At 41.0% G+C, this 18,035-nt stretch overlaps 2 protein-coding genes across 3 annotated transcripts; one reads left to right on the top strand and one right to left on the bottom strand.

Annotated features, from left to right (window-relative positions):
• Nucleotides 1–99: 99 nt before the first annotated feature.
• Nucleotides 100–12,318, bottom strand: si:ch211-191a24.4 (uncharacterized protein LOC100150331 homolog). Of its 2 annotated transcripts, none has more exons than XM_061824581.1 (4): nt 12,166–12,318; nt 6,738–6,847; nt 6,485–6,603; nt 100–1,596 (listed from the first exon to the last, which is right to left on the bottom strand). In XM_061824581.1, exons 2-4 carry the CDS (start codon nt 6,836–6,838, stop codon nt 938–940), a joined length of 879 nt encoding a protein of 292 aa, XP_061680565.1. In that variant the 5' UTR covers nt 6,839–6,847; nt 12,166–12,318; the 3' UTR covers nt 100–937. The 2 variants fall into 2 exon arrangements, with proteins under 2 accessions (XP_061680565.1, XP_061680566.1); XM_061824582.1 differs by lacking the exon at nt 12,166–12,318 and adding an exon at nt 11,678–11,948.
• A 55-nt stretch (nt 12,319–12,373) lies between these two features.
• On the top strand, nt 12,374–16,764 carry c7h8orf82 (chromosome 7 C8orf82 homolog). Its single transcript, XM_061824583.1, has 3 exons — nt 12,374–12,681; nt 12,764–12,812; nt 15,965–16,764. The coding sequence occupies exons 1-3, from the start codon at nt 12,517–12,519 to the stop codon at nt 16,432–16,434; spliced, it is 684 nt and encodes a 227-aa protein (XP_061680567.1). The 5' UTR covers nt 12,374–12,516; the 3' UTR covers nt 16,435–16,764.
• Nucleotides 16,765–18,035: the final 1,271 nt, after the last annotated feature.

Genomic DNA, 18,035 nt, shown 5'->3' with positions numbered 1-18,035 from the left:
CTCTGTGTTGATAGATGCCTTTAATAACATTATGGAAAGCAACTTAGGTGGATGAAAAAAAGATTCCTGGTTGTTAGTGGAAGCAGCAATCACCCCATCTCGTGTCACACTACTTTATTTTGTACTTTCAAAGTAGTGAATTTTACTACTGAAGTTATGCTAATGATCAGAATGCAAACAAAGTACTATACTGAAACATACAGCACAATAAATGTTGCCTAAGGATGACAAAGAGAAATTGCAAGAGCATTTTACTGTGATGAATACTTTGGAAACTGCAACGAATCACAGACAAATCTTGCAAAACAGACATTTTCTGTCTTCAATAGATGGGTTGTTCAACAAAGAATGAGTTTTTGTGAAACGGTTCCATTTAGAACTTGAACTTCACTGCTGAATTTCTCGTGGGTTGGCTGTACAATGTGTCTTATATGAATGTGTGACCAATTGTATGACAGGGAACCTATGAAAGACATGGTGACCACAACTTCTGTTGTCTCTTCCTTCTACTAACTATAACAAAAACCTCCACATGAATTCATACTCAAGCCAACATAAAAATAAATTTGACTCCAGACAAACTTTTACAAGTTACATTTGCACTAGAAATGGGTATTTCACATCAATCACATTTTATTTGTAATTTAAAAGTATGTTGACTAAATTCAAATTGGATTCATTCTCAGATTGCATTTTTTAATGAAGTGGGAATTAATAGCACAGTAACAAAATATGGTTTGAAAAAAATCTTTAAAATACAGAATGCTAAAGAATACTATACAGAATACTAAATTTAATATGCTTATGAAAGACAAATGCAGGTTGTAAATCACAAAGTGACTTTGGTTCCACAACATAAATGATAAAACCATTAAACTGTTGTAGCTCAATAACTACAAAGTGAACGGCAGCAATTGCAAAAGCCCAAAGGTGTCAGTCACACACAGGTGGTTTCAGCCCTCAGCGGGGCTCTCTGTGGATTGGATGTCGGCTGCTCTCTCTCCACCTCACGCCGTCTACGGTCTTGTAAGTACTGATTCACCCTACGGATGGTTTGGATGGTGAGCAATGTCCCGGTGGTGTATAGGATGGCCGTGACGAGTCCAAATAAAGCCACGGCTGCATCGGCCCCACTGACATCACAGTTCATCCAGGTGTACCTGTTTTGCGCATAGAGCCGCTCACGCTGCTCACAAACATCTGTGGCGTTGACACCAATAACAAAGTGAAGGTAGAGACCAACGGCCACCACATAAGCCACAGCTCCCACTCCCTGAAAGACCAGTGCCCCATATAGAAGCCTACAAGACAAATGGTGGGGGGGCTTGTTGCCTGCAACCACAAACAGCAGCGAGACCACGCCCATTGTCAGGCTGAACGCAATGCCCCCATAGATGCCCGGCGCTCTCATTTGGCTGTACTGCATGTCCAGTTCGTGCACCTTCTGCAGCTCTATGCCCTGCACATTAAAGTTGGAGTTGATGTCAAAGCCACCAAGCCCGCCCATGGAAGATAAACCTGATGTGACCATCCGAGCGACGACCACACAGATCAGGACTAGGCCATTGGTCAGCACAGAACAGATCAGAACAATACCTGGAGACATGAGACATTCAGATAAGTCAATACAATTCATTGTTTTACACCCCCAAACCAATTTTCATGTTTCACCAAAACAACCCATCAATTCCAGTTTCTCACTGATAATTTAAAAAGGCACAGGCACTTGGCCAAAGAGTAACCGATGAAGACCCACTTTTTTTTTTTTTTTTTTTTTTACTGTTACACCAAAGAGCCATAACTTAAAGTACTCATGGATATCATTCCCTCCTCACACGTACCTTTGCTCAGCCAGCTTTACTGTAAATGTCACACACCAACATAAGAAAACTCGACTCCCAAGGAGTACCAAAATGACAGGCCAGTAATTAAAAAAAATTATAGTGTGCACTATATCAGAAATTCTACTTTTGCCATAACATCAGAGAGAAATCTGACCCACTTTTTTTTCATATTTGTGGGTTTTTGAGCATGAAAAGCTGATTTAAGGACACCGTAAGATTTATGTCCGGACTGTAACTAGATCAAAGTCTTTGTTAAAACCATTTTGATGGTTTAACTGATCAAACAAAAGATTTTAACAAAGCTAAACCTAACCACAAACTCCTTAAACGTAAGCAGCACCTAAAATGTCCGAGGGAAAAAAACACTTTGGATCACTGCTATAGAGCTTGTGCGCCTACATCATAAAATCACATGACTTTTGTTTACCTCGCCATGTTGCCGGTCAAGCTAAGCATTGCTTAATACTAAGTCGGTTGGAGACGACATGGAAATATGTCTTGTAGCACGACGCCCAGAGTCTTGTTAGATACCATCAGACATTTAGAAGGTAAAAATAAACGACAGTACTTGTAAAAATTTGATAAACTCAGCAGAGAGTACCCGTATTTACTCCCAAAGTTGATGTTTTCGCTGATAAGAAATTGAACTGTTAATTTGCTTCCATTTGTCTTGGACAACTGGATAAACACATGGATCTGGTGAATAAATCGTCGAGATGTATGCAGAAGAGTTTGAAAGTGTGTAAAAGTCTGGATGCATACGAATACTTTGTTGCTGGATCAGTTCTCATCAGGAATAAAGCCCACATAGTGACGGTTTTGACGGCTTGTGAATGCGGAAATGTTTTCGGCAACACGTTAACCTTTACTGGAATCCATTGATCTTTTCAGCTAGTCAATACAAATACCAATATTTAAATAAATGACTCCTGGTGTTACACAAATTCTCATTCACTAACTGTGATTGAGAAAAAACAAAAAGAGGACATGGAGAGTTGTCACCATGGAACATACATGAAAGCGATTGCGGCCACACTTAACCTCCGTAAACCTCTGGGACACGCATTGTTCTCAAATGAGCCAATTTGCTATTATGAATACTTTTTGGTAATTTGAGATTGAGAAGAGTAATTCCTACCTGAAATGAAGCGATCGCTACACAGGCGTGTGTATTTTGGTTGGGCACCATCCATCATGTTTAATTGCCGAAACCCATCGATATTTTCTGGTCTTTTCAGCTGGTAGTCTATAGAATGATCTATTTGAATATCTGTCTTGTCTGTTGTAACAACCAACCGCACAACAGGTCTCTGGCAATTTAAAAAATCTGCTGTGGTTCAATGTCCCTCACACTGTCGAGCAGCTCTTTTTGACCAGCAATATGGCGCTGCGAAAATGATGACGTCATGTGCAAGAGCTCTCTACCACATTGGAAAACTCATATCGTGCCATTCCCCCCCGCTGCCCGAGGCTCCTCGGATCACTGCTTAATCTACTTAATACCTCCACGAAGGCAGGCACTTAAGTGCGTTTTGGTAAAATATGTGGAAAAATTGGACCAATGAGGCAAATTTAAATTTATAAAGCTGCTTCGACTGCACTGGCTGGAGTGTCTGAAAATTGAGCGAGCAGCCTAGATGACTATTGTAACCGCGTATGTCCGTTTTTGTGAGGGGGTGTGTGTACCAACAAAAACTTTTTGCACGTTCAATGACAACAAGCCGTTGTTTCCAGCCAGACTTAGGCAACTCCGCCAGGCTGAATACGTTGCATATTGTAGCGGGGATAAGGTTCTGTACAATCACACTAGAAACCAGTTGATGAAAGAAATTAACATTGCAAAGAGGGATTATGCAGCATAACTGGAAACGCTAACGACTCCAAATCAGTCTGGCATGCATTACAATCACTAACATTACAAGCGATGTTCCACCAGAACCACCAATCGACATTTTTTTTTTGTTTTTAGAATGACCAATGATGAAATAGAATGAACAAGTCACAAAGATCTACCCACTACAAAAATGTAAAACATTTATTTTAAAGTATTTTGAGAATTCTTTATGTGTAAATGTATGCTTGTGTGCCTTGCATAACAGCATGAGCTAATATTGCACAACACAACATACTTAACTATAAAAATTTTTTGTAACTATCTGAGTTCACGACGATCACTAAACACCAGACGAATGAAAATGCACACCTGGGGTGTGTCACTCACGTCAGTGGATTCGTCCAACTGCGATGAGACACAATCTGCGATGTCCTTCCACATAAGTTCTCAGCTGTGGCTTCACAGCACCGTGTAACCTTAAAGGTCTACGACATCCCTATATGTATTTTAAAATAGATATTGTTATGAAAACTTATCCCAGTAGCAGCCATGTTGCTTGCAACGTCATTTACAGATGTCACACTGGGACAGTCACCATTGAGAAGACGCTGTGCCACCTGCAATGGGGGACGAACGAGATTTTCTGATTTTTCCGACGCCCCTTCTGACATGGAAGCTCTTTTTGAAGAGAACATCTCACAACCGAGCGAAGTGACCGGACCCATAGTACCCTATCGTTTCGAGCCATGTTTACACAATATACTGATGTCTTCTAACTAACAACAGACTTCCAAACAGACAGACGAAGAACCTGATCTTTTTTCTTTCGGCTTGTCCTGCTAGGGGTCGCCACAACGTGTCATCTTTTTCCATCTAAGTCTATCTCGTGCATCCTCCTCTTGAACACCCAGTCTCTTCATGTCCTCCCTGACAATATCCACCAACCTTTTCTTTGGTCTTCCTCTCGCTCGTTTGCCTGGCAGCTCCATCCTCGCACCCTTCTACCAATATACGCACTCTCTCGCCTCTGGACATCGAAGTCTGCTCTCTCGAATTTTGTCTCCAAAACACTCCAGAGCATTCCTCTTTTTTCTTCCGACTAAGCCGCTTTCCTCCTCTTTTTTGTCTTCGACCTACATTATCTGAATTTCTACCTACGCCTTGTTGATTAACATTTTTTTTTTATTTTATCATTCAGACGAGGAACCCGATGAAATATTCAAAATGACAGGCCTATAATTGTTCGATTTCCTAACTCTTTTATAAGTCTTAGCATACCCAGGAGGACCCATGCCAGGCGAAGTAAGTACGTCAGTGGGTGGTCAGACACCGGTGGCCGGTGGGGGTGAGAGCTCCCTTCTCCTCCCCGCCAGTTACAGTATTATGACGCAAATCTTTTGTTACATTCTGAGATGAAGGATTACATGCTGCTTTCGAGGAAGTTGTTCGAGTTTGGTGACTATATGTCTAGTTAGCTAGTTAGCTCGTGTTACACGCTACTAATCTGTCTTTGTACTTCTATTTTATTGTTTTTTGTTGTATTGTATTGTGTGTGTGTGATTACATTTTTTAAATGCAATACAAGTGCTTTGTTATATGTTGCTGGTTACCAAGGCGATTTATTTTAAATTCACACGTAACATATGCTATAAACTGTGAGAAAAATTATTCCCCCACAAAACTTTTTTTTTTTGTGTTAATGCTGCTATACACATCTACCTATCATTTAGAACTCGCAAAGCTCTCTTCCTTTGCAGCTGTGTAATCCATTTTTCACAACGAACCGGGTGTTTTGGAAAAGTGTGAAGAGTGAATCCATCCTCCCGAGTGTTCATGCAAAATCCAGCAATACGACGAAGCGATATTTTGGGTATCATGATGAAAAAAACAAGTAATTTAATTCAGGTATAGACCAATATAAACACTTGACCCCGCTACTGTAAAAAATATCACTTCAGAGTTCTTCTCCAACACAAATGCTTCGAGACGATTGTCATGGCGGGAGATGCAAAAGTCCATATACAACATCATGACGTGTGGTGAAAAAACCGGGGTCAATTCCAGCTGCCTTTTTTTTTTTTTAAACAAAAACATACTAAAAATCTTGCTTTACGTGTCGGTAGACCTTTAACTGAGGCCATTTAGGCTCGTAGTTCTTAGGCTGTCCTTCTGGGTTTCGTGGTGATTTGTGTTTCTTTGTGGGTTGCCGGATGAAATGTTTTTGCACTTAAGACATTTATTTGGCTACCCGAAATTGTCCGTGGAGCCAGTGGAACTGAACTCAGCTTTCCAAAGTCCACAGTACACTCATACACCTGACCACTCAGTAAAACCTTTAAGAAAAGAAGAGTTGACTTTAAAAGTCAAAGGTAATTTAAGTCTTTCATTGATCAAACAACTGACAAAATTGATTAAACTACTTTGAAAAAGAGTTGTCTTAAGCTCCTATATGCTTTTCCGTGCTCAAAGATTGTTTTCAGCGGTTTTGTTACATACAAACAACTGGACATAATTGCAACACTTTCATCATTTTTGGGTTCTGTAAAATTTACAAAAAATTGTATGCATATGCCACCGTTTTATGTCCAAATGGACAATTTATAATGCACTTAGGTTTTATTAGTTGTACTCTGCATCTCTGACTTCAGCATTGTACATCAAAGTGACAAGAGGTGGTGAACGCTAGAAAACCAGTTCGACCCGTGTTAAGATACACAAACCAAAATGGAACTATGCATAATGAAACCACAGTACACCCCTTGACACTACAGAGAAACTCTCAGCCTTTTTTCAAAATCAGTCTCACCTCTCCTGGAGCACATGTGTGTGCATTTGGAGTCATTATGTTCAACATGCGGTACATCCCGTGGATATTTGTGATGATGGTCTGGATCTCTGTTATAGAACGGTGGCCGGGAAGATGTCCTGGAGAAAGCAAAGCCAAGTCAAAGTTTGTTTAAAAAAAAAAAAAAAAAAAAAGCATCCATTTACTTCCATCTTTTGGATTCCGACACAGGTGGATTGCTCTCAACAAAAATCAAACTTTCTGTTATTCACACCTGTCAGCTGAGGAGCGGTTGCCATCGTGTGATTCACGGGGTTGCCGGTGGTCCCCGTTTTTGTCCCTGTGGCCCCGGTTTGAACGGGGTGGTTGGCTCATTGCTGGCGACTGAAAAAGGCCAAAAGACCATGAAAAAAATTTGACTGAATACAAAAGGAATTTGTCACTATTACTTCAGTTCATGAAAGTTTTAAATCCATACTCATTTAGTTTGATTGCCATGAACCATTTTCTGAGCTGCTTGTCCTCACAAGGGTCACGGGAGTGCTGGAGCCTATCCCAGCTGTCAACGGGAGGAGGCAGGGTACACCCTGAACTGGTTCCCAGTCAATCGCAGGACACATCGAGACAAACAGCCACACTCACAAACGCACTTAGGGACAATTTAGAGTCTCCAATTAATGCATATTTGTGGGAAGTGGGAGGAAACCGAAGTACCCTAAGAAAACTGACAGAGGCACGGGGAGAAGATGCAAACTCCACACAGGTAGGGCTGGGATTTGAACCCCGGTCATCAGAATGGTGAGTCCAAAGCTCTACAGCTGCACCACCGTGTCGCCATGGTGCAAATAATTACAAGTATATTTTAATCTTATTCACAACTACTATCTTGTTACGAATTTTGTTTGTAACGGTCTAAAATTTTCAGTCTAAAATTAAGCTTAAAGAAGTGGAATATCAATAAATCATGAATCCATATTTTCATTTTCACATGTGCAACTTATACTGTGCTACTTCACGCTTCACCTATTGTGGCTTCAGTCCATTGGGCTTTTGTCACACCCCTAAAAAAAAAAAAAAAAAACTAAATCGGCATACAGTTTTGCGGGAAGACGCATGAATACAGGGCATGTGTGGTTTTATCTAATGAGCTGATTGGGTGCGTATCATTGAAGCCCCACCCAGCAACTTCTGTTCCACCCCTTCCCTCGTCCTTCCCTTTGTGCCATTTTCCATGCTGACTGTCTGCGCGATAACCTCTCGTTCACAATGCTTCTGAAGCGCTGTACTGTTGCGAAAGCTCCTTCTTGTACAATCATACCTCTATTCATGAACGTCTAAAATTCAGGTTACGAAAAGCCTCTCCAGAAAAAGTCTGTCTCTAGTTAGGAAGGAAATTCAGGATACGAAAGGAGAAAATTGGCATTGGATTTCACCGAACGTAAACATCCTGTACTGTATCTTGGTTTGAAAGCGGTGTGATAGCGCTTCTCTCATATTGGCTACCGCAGAAGCATCTTCCTGATACCACATTGGCTAAGAGAGATTTCAATCTTTAGCCATGATGCACTTCCCCTCGGTTGGTTTGTGTGGCGCGGATAGAGCTGCTCTACCATTGGCTATCACGTAGCATCTTCCTGGCATCTTATCCCTCCATTGGCAGGGAGCGATGTCAATCTCTACCCTTGACGCATATCCTGTATCTCCGTCACCAAATCCATTGTCATATGCTCATAGAAACTTGTACTGTTCAACTTCTTCATTGATTTATTAATCTTTTTTTCACCATGGGCCCCCAAAAAAATTGATGATCAGTGCCAGTGAGAAGAAGACAAGAAATCGTCGAGAAACATGTAAAATGCTCCATGGGATTTTGAGAGGATCGAAGTGGAAGTTGGACCTGAAGTTGAGGAAATTGTTTGGCTGGGAAAGGCTGAGGACATCGACGAGGTAGTTCAGGAGCACAACGAGGATCTTTTGACAGAAAGGAGCTGGAGGTGATGCAACATACGACAATGCAAGAGCAGTTTGCAATGTAGAGGAGGCAGCCACTATTTTGCCAGCCAAAATAAAAGACGTGTTGACGAAATTCCATGACATTTCCAAATTTATTCAAAAGAATCATCCAGAAAATGTGTTAACAAGTTGGGCTATCAATTACTTCGATGACGTTTGCCTTGCACATTTCCACAAAATCATTAAAAGGCGTCAAAGGCAAACATCCTTGGATTGGTACTTCATTAACATTGAAAGTTAATATTTGTTTTGAATTCATACTTTGTGGAATTTATTAATTTTAGTGGAATTAAGTTGTGCGCATGCCTCCAACTCTATCCCCCTACGATCCACGTCACACACCCTTCTCTTCGCATCGTTGCTCAACGCCAAAGGTAAATGAACATATTTTATCATTATTCTTATGGACACTGAATGCTTATTTTTAAGGTAAATAAACATGTTTTTTTACGCTATGTGCACTGAATGCTTATTTTTAGTAGGAGGGGAAGGGTCGGGGCTTGGAGCGGATTAGGCTATTTACATGTAAATGTATTTCTACTGACAAAAAAATTGAAATTACAAAATTACTTGTAGAATGGATTAATTTCCTAAATTGAGGTACCACTGTAATCGCTCTCCTGTTTTGCTTTTAATGCTTGATGCTATATGTCCTTAAACAATGTGATTGAACGAAGAGAGCCACACTGCGTGGGGCGGAGAGGGCGTCACAACTGTGAGATGGAGGGGATGTCACACGGGTGCATCTGGAACATTCTGCGCGCTACAGTAGAAGACATCACACATTTGCTTTGTTAGTCACGGTTGCTTACAGGTGATTTGTTTATTATGTTTGCTGTGTTTGTTACATTGCAGACCGCCCTAAGGAAATAAAAGGAGGATTTGTGGAGATGTGGCCAGAACGGGCAGGAGATTGTAACTGTACACAGCAAAACTTCCCCTTGTCTTGTTTCCTTGAATATCATACTTTAAATCTCCTAGGTCGCGTAAACCTGACAAGCACCCTCAGCAGAAGATTCTCTGAGCAAAAGTAAGTTTCTTTCAGCTTGTCTAGTTTGGGTTTGCCACAGCGAAACGCTCATATTTGTTTTGGCACAGTTTTTACACCGGATGCCCTTCCTGACACAACCCCTCTCGGGGAGTGGAAACCCCAATGGAATACAAATTCACGACCCCTGGTTTACCAAACAAACGCTCTAATCACTGAGCTATGGGGCCTCTCAGAAGATTTCTGAGTGAAGAATATTAATTCTGTACTGCAATAAAAACGTTTTTGTCTCAAGTATGCAAACTATAAATACTGAACTGTTGTCATTTTAAACATTCTGGTACACACCCAAACACCAAACAACAACTCCCCACCTCAAAGCTACATCTCTAGCACCACCAGCAGAAGTCTCCAAGTGATGAATGGTAAATACATGAATATAACACAGTGTTTTATAACTTATATTATAAATTTAAAAGACTATATATTATATTTATAAGGTTTTATAATCAAAGATTTAACTGAATATCCCTTTTTGTCTCAAATATGAAAATGACATATTGCTTACATATTTTAAACATTCTGGTACCCACAAATATACATTCCTGCTATTTCATGGTTTTCTACTTTTCACTGGTGGTTCTGGTCCCAATTAACCGCGAAAAACGAGGGATTACTGCACTCTTATATTGCTTACGATTAGCAACAGCATTTGGACATACACGTATCAAACCTTTGGCTAGGAGAGCCCCACATTATGACAGGCTGAAGTCAAACTCTGCAGGTGTCACAGATCCCACCATGCCCCTCTGTGATCTATCGGAACCATATTGACATCGACATCTTAGAACTGACATACACTATGTGGGAGTGAATCTCCAAGAATTCATGTGGTATGAGGTTGCTGACACTTCTTTCCTCAGGAGGGCATTTCACTGGTCAATTTTCAACAAGCCTTCCAAAAAGTTTTACAATCATTATTTTCCCTCATCACTGTCAGGAAAAAAAAAATCCAGACTTTCAATACTGGCAAAAATCATATGACAGAATACATAGAAGTTAAATAATGAAATTCAAATTTGGCATCTTTTAGCCTCAACAAACGCATTCATTTTGGTCGTCAAATTTTGAGTAACAGCCAATTTCAGAAAGACATTCAGCAGTTGTCACACCACCTTGCAATAGACAAAATTATCAACAACAGTTACTCTTATGGGAAAATTTCAGTTCACATATTTCCCCACAGGCCGGAATATGACTATGTAATGGGCCTTTTGGTGATACGAAATTATTTATTTTCCTCAAACAGTGTGACAAAAGGGTGAGGGGAGCGTCGAAAGAGATGACCGCCAGGTGACTCAGTTCACAATCACATAGCACCTTAAAAAACTGGCAAACGTAAAAGCCCTATACAGTACAGTGAATATGAAGTGATTGGAAACACATCTACTGTTGTTCCCACTCGCAAGCAAAAAACTTGGTTTTGCTTACGGTGACCAATAAGAGAAAAGATCAATGTCGTGTGTGTATGTTTTTTGTGCATTAACAGTAGAAGGGAGGGAGAAGACTTGAACTTGTACTTTTGTCTGTTTCATAATCCCTCCTCAAATATAGTACGTATCCATTAGTTTTTAATTCATACTATATTTTTATACTTGCATAAGTAATTTATGTAGTACAGTCACTTCCATTTATTATTGCATTCTCACCATAATCACACTCACCCTAAAAATGCACCTATACAAGCAATATTTACCAATGAAAACCATTACAACATAAAAATGTATAAAGCTCATTCAGGATATCTTGAGTCATTTTACAAACATACTGAACCGCTATCATTTGAAGTCTGCTTTCCCAGCCTCACGTTCAAGTTTGTTTTCTATTTTAGTTCCACAGCATTTCAGTACAACGTCAGCTCTTCGGCACTTGCATGCAAGTACAGAAATTATCCATCCCGGTTTTTAAGTTAAAAAGTTCAGTTCATAATACCTTTTTTGTGCTTTCATATAATGTACAACCGTCAATAATTTTAGTGCACACGTGTAGTGTAGGTGAGAAACTTAAGAAAATGGAAAATTCTTAAATCACAGGTTGTTCTGATGGAAGGATAGCTACAAATTGTTAATGCTTTTCTTTTTTTCTTTCCTGCTTTAAATTAAAAAGCTAAAATAAACATACATTCATCCATTTTTCAAGCTGCTTATCCTTACGTGGGTTGCCATTCAATCGCAGGGCATATGAAGACAACAGTTGTACTCAAAATCACACCTTGGGACAATTTAGAGCGTCCAATTAACGTTGCATGTTTATGGGATTTGGAAGGAAACCGGAGTGCCTGGCTAAAACCCGCAGGCATGGAATGACATGCAAACTCCACACAGGCAGGGCCGGAATTTGAACCCCAGTCCTCAGAACTGTGAGGCCAACGCTCTACAGCTGCTCAACTGTGCCGCCCCAAAATCGTTCAAAGGGGAGTCGAAAGAGACCGCTAAAACAACAAAGTGGTTTGTCGAAACTTTTGAACACCCCTCAGCCAAATCAATTTACGTCTAATTAACAGGGACATTTGAAGGAAAGTTGGAAAAACCATTGTCCAAGCGAAAATAAACTAATTCAGAAATGTTCGCTCCAACACAAATTCAATTACAGCTGACTCAAAGCTGTGAAAATGTAACCGCTGAGTGAAATTCAAACTTACTGAAAAGTCGACGTCCGCGCAGCAAAGTTTAACTATCTCGCCATTACGTGCCCGTTCACTGCAGCCCAGGTAAGGAGGAAGTGCCCCACCCAGACAGGAAGAGGAGGCGAACGGGGAAAACACAAAACTTCCACATCCAACATGGCGGCGACGTAGCGCCATACTGACTGTCCACTGGATGGCGATAGTCAACATAAAATGACAAAGTGTAAGCATTTCCGGGTTACATCATGAGTCACGACCCCAAAGTTCCCATTTTCTTTTGGGAACGATATGTGTTTGTGTAATGGATCACGCTAAGTGTCAAAGTTAGATTCACCTTTGTCGTATAAACACTCTCGGCTTGAGCTCATGTTTCTTCGGGCTACTGCTGGGCTTGTTCACCAGCGTCTGGCCTATTTACGCTTCATTCCTGCAGGCTACAGAACACTCGGAACCGCCGCTACGTACATCCAAGGTCAGAGCACCGAACCAAGGACCCGAGAGTACTTCTACCACTTGGACCACCAAGGCCAGGTGAGTGATTGTTGCTCATGATTTTATAATTCTCTTTGAAAATATGTTCTTCCATCACTTGTTGGTTTGTGGTCCTTTGCAGTTGTTCCTGGATGACACCAAAGTGAAGAATTTTATCACCTGTTTCAAAGGTATGGAAAGATAACGCCCCCCCCCCAAAAAAAAACAGTTTGTTTCTCTGTGTGTCATTCTTAGAGCCTAGGTGGCTTTGATAGAGTGGGTTTCAGTTCTTCTGCATTATTGCCTCTCCCTCTTCACAATATCATATGGATTTCCTCTTCAGGCGAGTTTGCTGGCAAATTAAGCACAGGGATACCATGGTCCTTAAAGGTCAACTGTCATGAAATGCATGGTTTTTAGAATATTATTAATGAAAAAAAAAGCCAGCCGGAATTAACCCATACGTTTTTCACGACACAACATGATTTTGACACATGGCTTTTTGTCACTCCCGCCATGAAAATCCTCTCGATGGATTTGTTTTGGAGAAGAAGCAGGTAGTGATGTTAGTAGCAGACGCCCACTCAGGCAGCTCCATGTGTTTATACCAGTTTTACCTGCGGGAAGGTAGCGCTTTGTTCCTTCGTGTTCGCCAAAATGCCGGCTCGTTGTATTGCTGGATAAATCTCGAACACTCGGGAGGCTGCATCCACTCTTCATACTTTTACAAAAGACCCGGTTCGTCATGAAAAGTGGATTGCACAGGTGCAAAGTGATGGTATAATAGTTGGGGGGGGAGTCAGTCTCTCTTAACGTAACAAAAGATCCGCATACGTAAGACGGGTGCTAAACGTGTTGATGTGCACATCGGCCAAGGCTTCCGCGTCGGCCCCGATGCGCAGGTGGTTTGCCCACGTGCAGGAGGAGAAAGGAGTTTACCCCTGGAATGGGTCCTCCTGAGTATGCTACATACTGTCAGGGAGTCTATTGTTAGTTAGAAATGATTGCATATCATAATATGGTTCGAAATGATATGGTAATGTTTCCCAGGTCATTTCACTCGATTGTGAGATGTTTTCTTTAAAAAGAGCTTCTGTGTCAGAAGGGGTGTCGAAAAAAATCCAAAAATCTCTGTTGCTCCTCTGCCAATGTCCTGGTGTGACGTCATCAATAGATGTTGCAGGCAATATGGCTACCACTTGGATATCAAATGAGACTTCAGCAACTTTCATATTTATTTTTTCATATAGGCATTGAAGTGAATAATGTTGTATGTATTTTTCATTACAATATTTATTTTAGAATGTTTATAGGCATGACACTTGAGCTTTAAAGCAGGTACTGGTTGCTTCGGTACTGTGTGCAGGTGCTAAGTCCTTTTGGAAAATGAAATCTGCATCGCCATAAAGTTGGTCAGCAGCAGGAAAGCATGAGGTGCTCTTAAACGTGCTGGATGGCTGCATTGACCTTAGATCTTAGGAAACACATTGGACCAACACCGGGATGTGTCATGGTATCCCAAACAATCACTGACTATGGAAACTTTCCACTCGACCTTAAACAATGTGGATTCAGTGACTCTCCTCTCTTCCTCCAGACTCTGGGACTTTGGTCTCCAAAGGATATGCAAAATTGACTTTCATCAACTTAACTTAACTTTTCCAGCTGCATTCCACAATTTTGTGAATCTCCCCCAGAATTTTAAATTATCCCAATTTCTTGTACTCTTTTTCTTCATTGTTTGACGTGAGGCTTCCCATTCTTTTGATTTTTATTGATCTCTCTATGTGTCCTGTTCAAGCAAACGTATACTGACTGGCACACTTCTATTGTCATGTATGAAAAGATCCATTTTAGCCTGTGAGTATAATTTTGATCCTGTGTGAAGTATAGAAAATCTCAAATATATTTTAACTTATCCATGTGTACCCACTTCTTGTTTTTGTAAATGGTTGACTGTACATACATGTCCCACAGTCAAACATGCGTCCGTCTATCTGTCCAGAAAACCATCCAGTGATATTCTTTGCTCTTAATGATGAGTTTGTCACTGTCAATATTGAAACAAAAGTTGACCAGTAGCTCCTGGTGCTGTTTTTCTCAAAGGAAACATTTTCTGTTTCAAAATGGAGTTGGACACGCAAGACATCTGAGATTACATATGTCATTTAACAAATCAGCTGCCCCACAAAATCAGTTTAAAACGAAAAGTTAAAAATTGTTGAGTCGTAGAACAATAAGACTACAATAAGTAATACAGTGCTAATAATTACCGTGAATACTCGGTCCTCGAATGTCCCTGTTCTCAAACAAATCGGTTTTCGAACAAAAATTTCCAGATTTTTTTTTTTTCCTTCGAATGTCAAACGAAAATCCGGTACTTGAAAGCCCCCGGAAATAACCTAACACGCGCGGCTCGACCAGCTGACTCACTACGCACTTTATTGTGTATAACGTAGCCCCTGTACGCAGGCGTACCCCGGTAGCTACATTTACTGACTGTTTTTTCTTTTCTCAAGGTTCCAAAGAAGTGACACTAGATAAGATCTTCCAGGGGGCGAGTCACCCCCACCAAAGAGATTTGATAGTTGATAGTTTTGCATTGCTTTTTTCTTGTGAACTTTAATAATGCTCTGTCCATAAGCATTTATGCATTTTTGTTTTGTTTCAAAGATTTCGTTAACTCGAGTTTCGAGTGAATATTTTTGTATCTTACTTTTTGTAAAAATAATAAAAAAAATTCTTTGCTTTGTTCCCCCTAATTATTGCTTGTTAATGTTATTCTGCACTTTTGTTAATTAAAAAAAAAAAAAAGTTTACAAGGCTGGGGGCCGAGTCGCTACTGATATGGCAATGCACTCCCAGCAGAGCCTACTCTACTACTAAAGCATACATTTTAAGCAAAAAACAAATGTATTTCTTAAATTATTTCATTATATAAAGTATTTAAACTATAGATGTATTTGTACTATTCATTTTATTATCAGGAAAAGTGAAAACATGCTTTAAAAAGCCCTTTTTTTTGTTTTGCTTGGAACACATTTCATTTTCCATTAATTGTAAGGGGATATATAAATTAAGATTTCGAACAAATCACTCCTCGAATCGCCTTCTGGAAGGTATTGTGGTCGAGTACCAACGTTATACTATAGAATGTAAATCAGTCAACAGTAGCTGATCCACAAGTGCTCAACAACTGAAGGGGAAAAATAAATTTCAGCCTGTTTTATAGATGCTAGTACATCCCTGACCTTTATTGAGGTTCCCTTGTGCAAGAAACTTTTTTTTCTTAGTTTATATATTTTTGCAAGTTTCCAATGTTGTCATCTTCCTGTCTCACCAGACAAACAGTTCCTCGTCTTCTTCTTCAGTCATCTTCGTTTAAACCAGAGCGGACGTTACGAGAAGGATTTCCCCTTCCTTTCTTTGTGTGGGAGAGAGAGGAACTTCCTGCGTTGCGATGACCAACCGGTGGTCTTCACCCACCTCCTACGAGACTCCTCCGGCGACCAGGAGCAAGACTTGCTCTCGTTCTGCGGCGGCGCAGAAAAGCTGACTGTTTCCTTTCATCCTGAGGCGCTCTACATGCATCCGGCCAGCGGCCGAGTTTACCACCCCTGCTCGGAGCGAACAGGCGGCATCGGGCTGGTGAAGTCCGCCCTGGCTATGGAGCTCAGCCCGTTTTTTATCTACACTTCAGAGCAAGATCAATCAGGACCTCCCACACACTTCCTATGGAGGAAAAAGCAGTACACGCTAACCAATGAGCTCGCAGGGAGCTTTACCACTGAAGAGAATGACAGCAAAATGTGATGGTGTGCAAAAATCATGGTATAAAGGGGATGGAATGACACTAGCAACTGTTAGGAATGCAATTGCCAATCATCAAAGAATATTGAGCTTGGGATGTATCATTTCAACCATATGATCATAAAGCTAAAAATTGTCTTCATAAGCTTATTGATTAATTGGATGTGCGCCATTGGAGCCTGCAATGATATGGAAAATATCAAATGCTGTTTATGCTGAAGTTTTACATAACTTGGGAGCTACCATTAATTCTAGTGTTAACACTCAAGTACCATCTGCTACAACACGAATGTATGATATCACTTGTTGCTTTAGTATTTTAATAAAAGAAAAAGGTAAACTAGTGCTTGAAAAGGTTTGACAGCATTGTCCTTTGTGTGATTTCCTTAACATTTTCCAGGTAAGACTGAATGTTGGGTTTTTGCTTTCACCTTCAGATGAAGAACATAACTGGAGATTAACCTGTTTCACTGCATGACCAGTAGGTGGCGATGGCTTCTTCTTCTTTTCCTTTCGGCTTGTCCCGTTAGGGGTCGCCACAGCGTGTCATCTTTTGCCATCTTAGCCTATCTCCTGCATCTTCCTGTCTAACCCCAACTGCCCTCATGTCTTCCCTCACCACATCCATAAACCTTCTCTTTGGTCTTCCTCTCGCTCTTTTGCCTGGGAGCTCCATCCTCAGCATCCTTCTACCAATATACTCACTCTCTCGCCTCTGAACATGTCCAAACCATCGAAGTCTGCTCTCTCGAATCTTGTCTCCAAAACATCCAGCTTTGGCTGTCCCTCTAATGAGCTCATTTCTAATCCTATCCAACCTGGTCACTCCGAGCGAGAACCTCAACATCTTCATTTCTGCCACCTCCAGTTCAGATTCCTGTTGTTTCTTCAGTGCCACTGTCTCTAATCCGTACATCATGGCCGGCCTCACCACTGTTTTGTAAACTTTGCCCTTCATCCTAGCAGACACTCTTCTGTCACATAACACACCAGACACCTTTCGCCAGCTGTTCCAACCTGCTTGGACCCGTTTCTTCCTTACCACACTCACCATTGCTCTGGATTGTTGACCCCAAGTATTTGAAGTCATCCACCCTCGCTATCTCTTCTCCCTGTAGCCTCACTCTTCCCCCTCCACTTTTCTCATTCACGCACATATATTCTGTTTTACTTCGGCTAATCTTCATTCCTCTCCTTTCCAGTGCATGTCTCCATCTTTCCAATTGTTCCTCTGCATGCTCCCTGCTTTCACTGCATATGACAATATCATTTGCGAACATCATGGTCCAAGGGGATTCCAGTCTAACCTCATCTGTCAGCCTATCCATTACCACTGCAAATAGGAAGGGGCTCAGAGCTGATCCCTGATGCAGTCCCACCTCCACCTTAAATTCCTCTGTCACACCTAAGGCACACCTCACCATTGTTCTGCTGCCATCATACATGTCCTGTGCTATTTTAACATACTTCTCTGCCACACCAGACTTACGCATGCAGTACCACAGTTCCTCTCTTGGTACTCTGTCATAGGCTTTCTCTAGGTCCACAAAGACGCAATGTAGCTCCTTCTGACCTTCTCTGTACTTTTCCACGAGCATCCTCAA

This window comes from Syngnathoides biaculeatus, chromosome 7 (genome assembly GCF_019802595.1).
Source record: "Syngnathoides biaculeatus isolate LvHL_M chromosome 7, ASM1980259v1, whole genome shotgun sequence".
Classification (NCBI taxonomy): domain Eukaryota; kingdom Metazoa; phylum Chordata; class Actinopteri; order Syngnathiformes; family Syngnathidae; genus Syngnathoides; species Syngnathoides biaculeatus.
The sequence above is the reverse complement of the archived record's forward strand: the minus strand, read 5'-3'. Positions and strand labels throughout refer to the sequence as shown.

Excerpts from the sequence above, each read along its gene's own strand:
- si:ch211-191a24.4 (XM_061824582.1), bottom strand. Across the intron at positions 6,604-6,737 it reads AACCGCTCCTCAGCTGACAG|GACATCTTCCCGGCCACCGT; the intron begins GTGTGAATAACA and ends TGCTTTCTCCAG. Across the intron at positions 1,597-6,484 it reads ACACATGTGCTCCAGGAGAG|GTATTGTTCTGATCTGTTCT; the intron begins GTGAGACTGATT and ends TCATGTCTCCAG.
- c7h8orf82 (XM_061824583.1), top strand. The coding sequence starts at position 12,517 with ATGTTTCTTCGGGCTACTGCTGGGCTTGTTCACCAGCGTCTGGCCTAT. Across the intron at positions 12,682-12,763 it reads ACTTGGACCACCAAGGCCAG|TTGTTCCTGGATGACACCAA; the intron begins GTGAGTGATTGT and ends GGTCCTTTGCAG. Across the intron at positions 12,813-15,964 it reads TTTTATCACCTGTTTCAAAG|ACAAACAGTTCCTCGTCTTC; the intron begins GTATGGAAAGAT and ends CTGTCTCACCAG.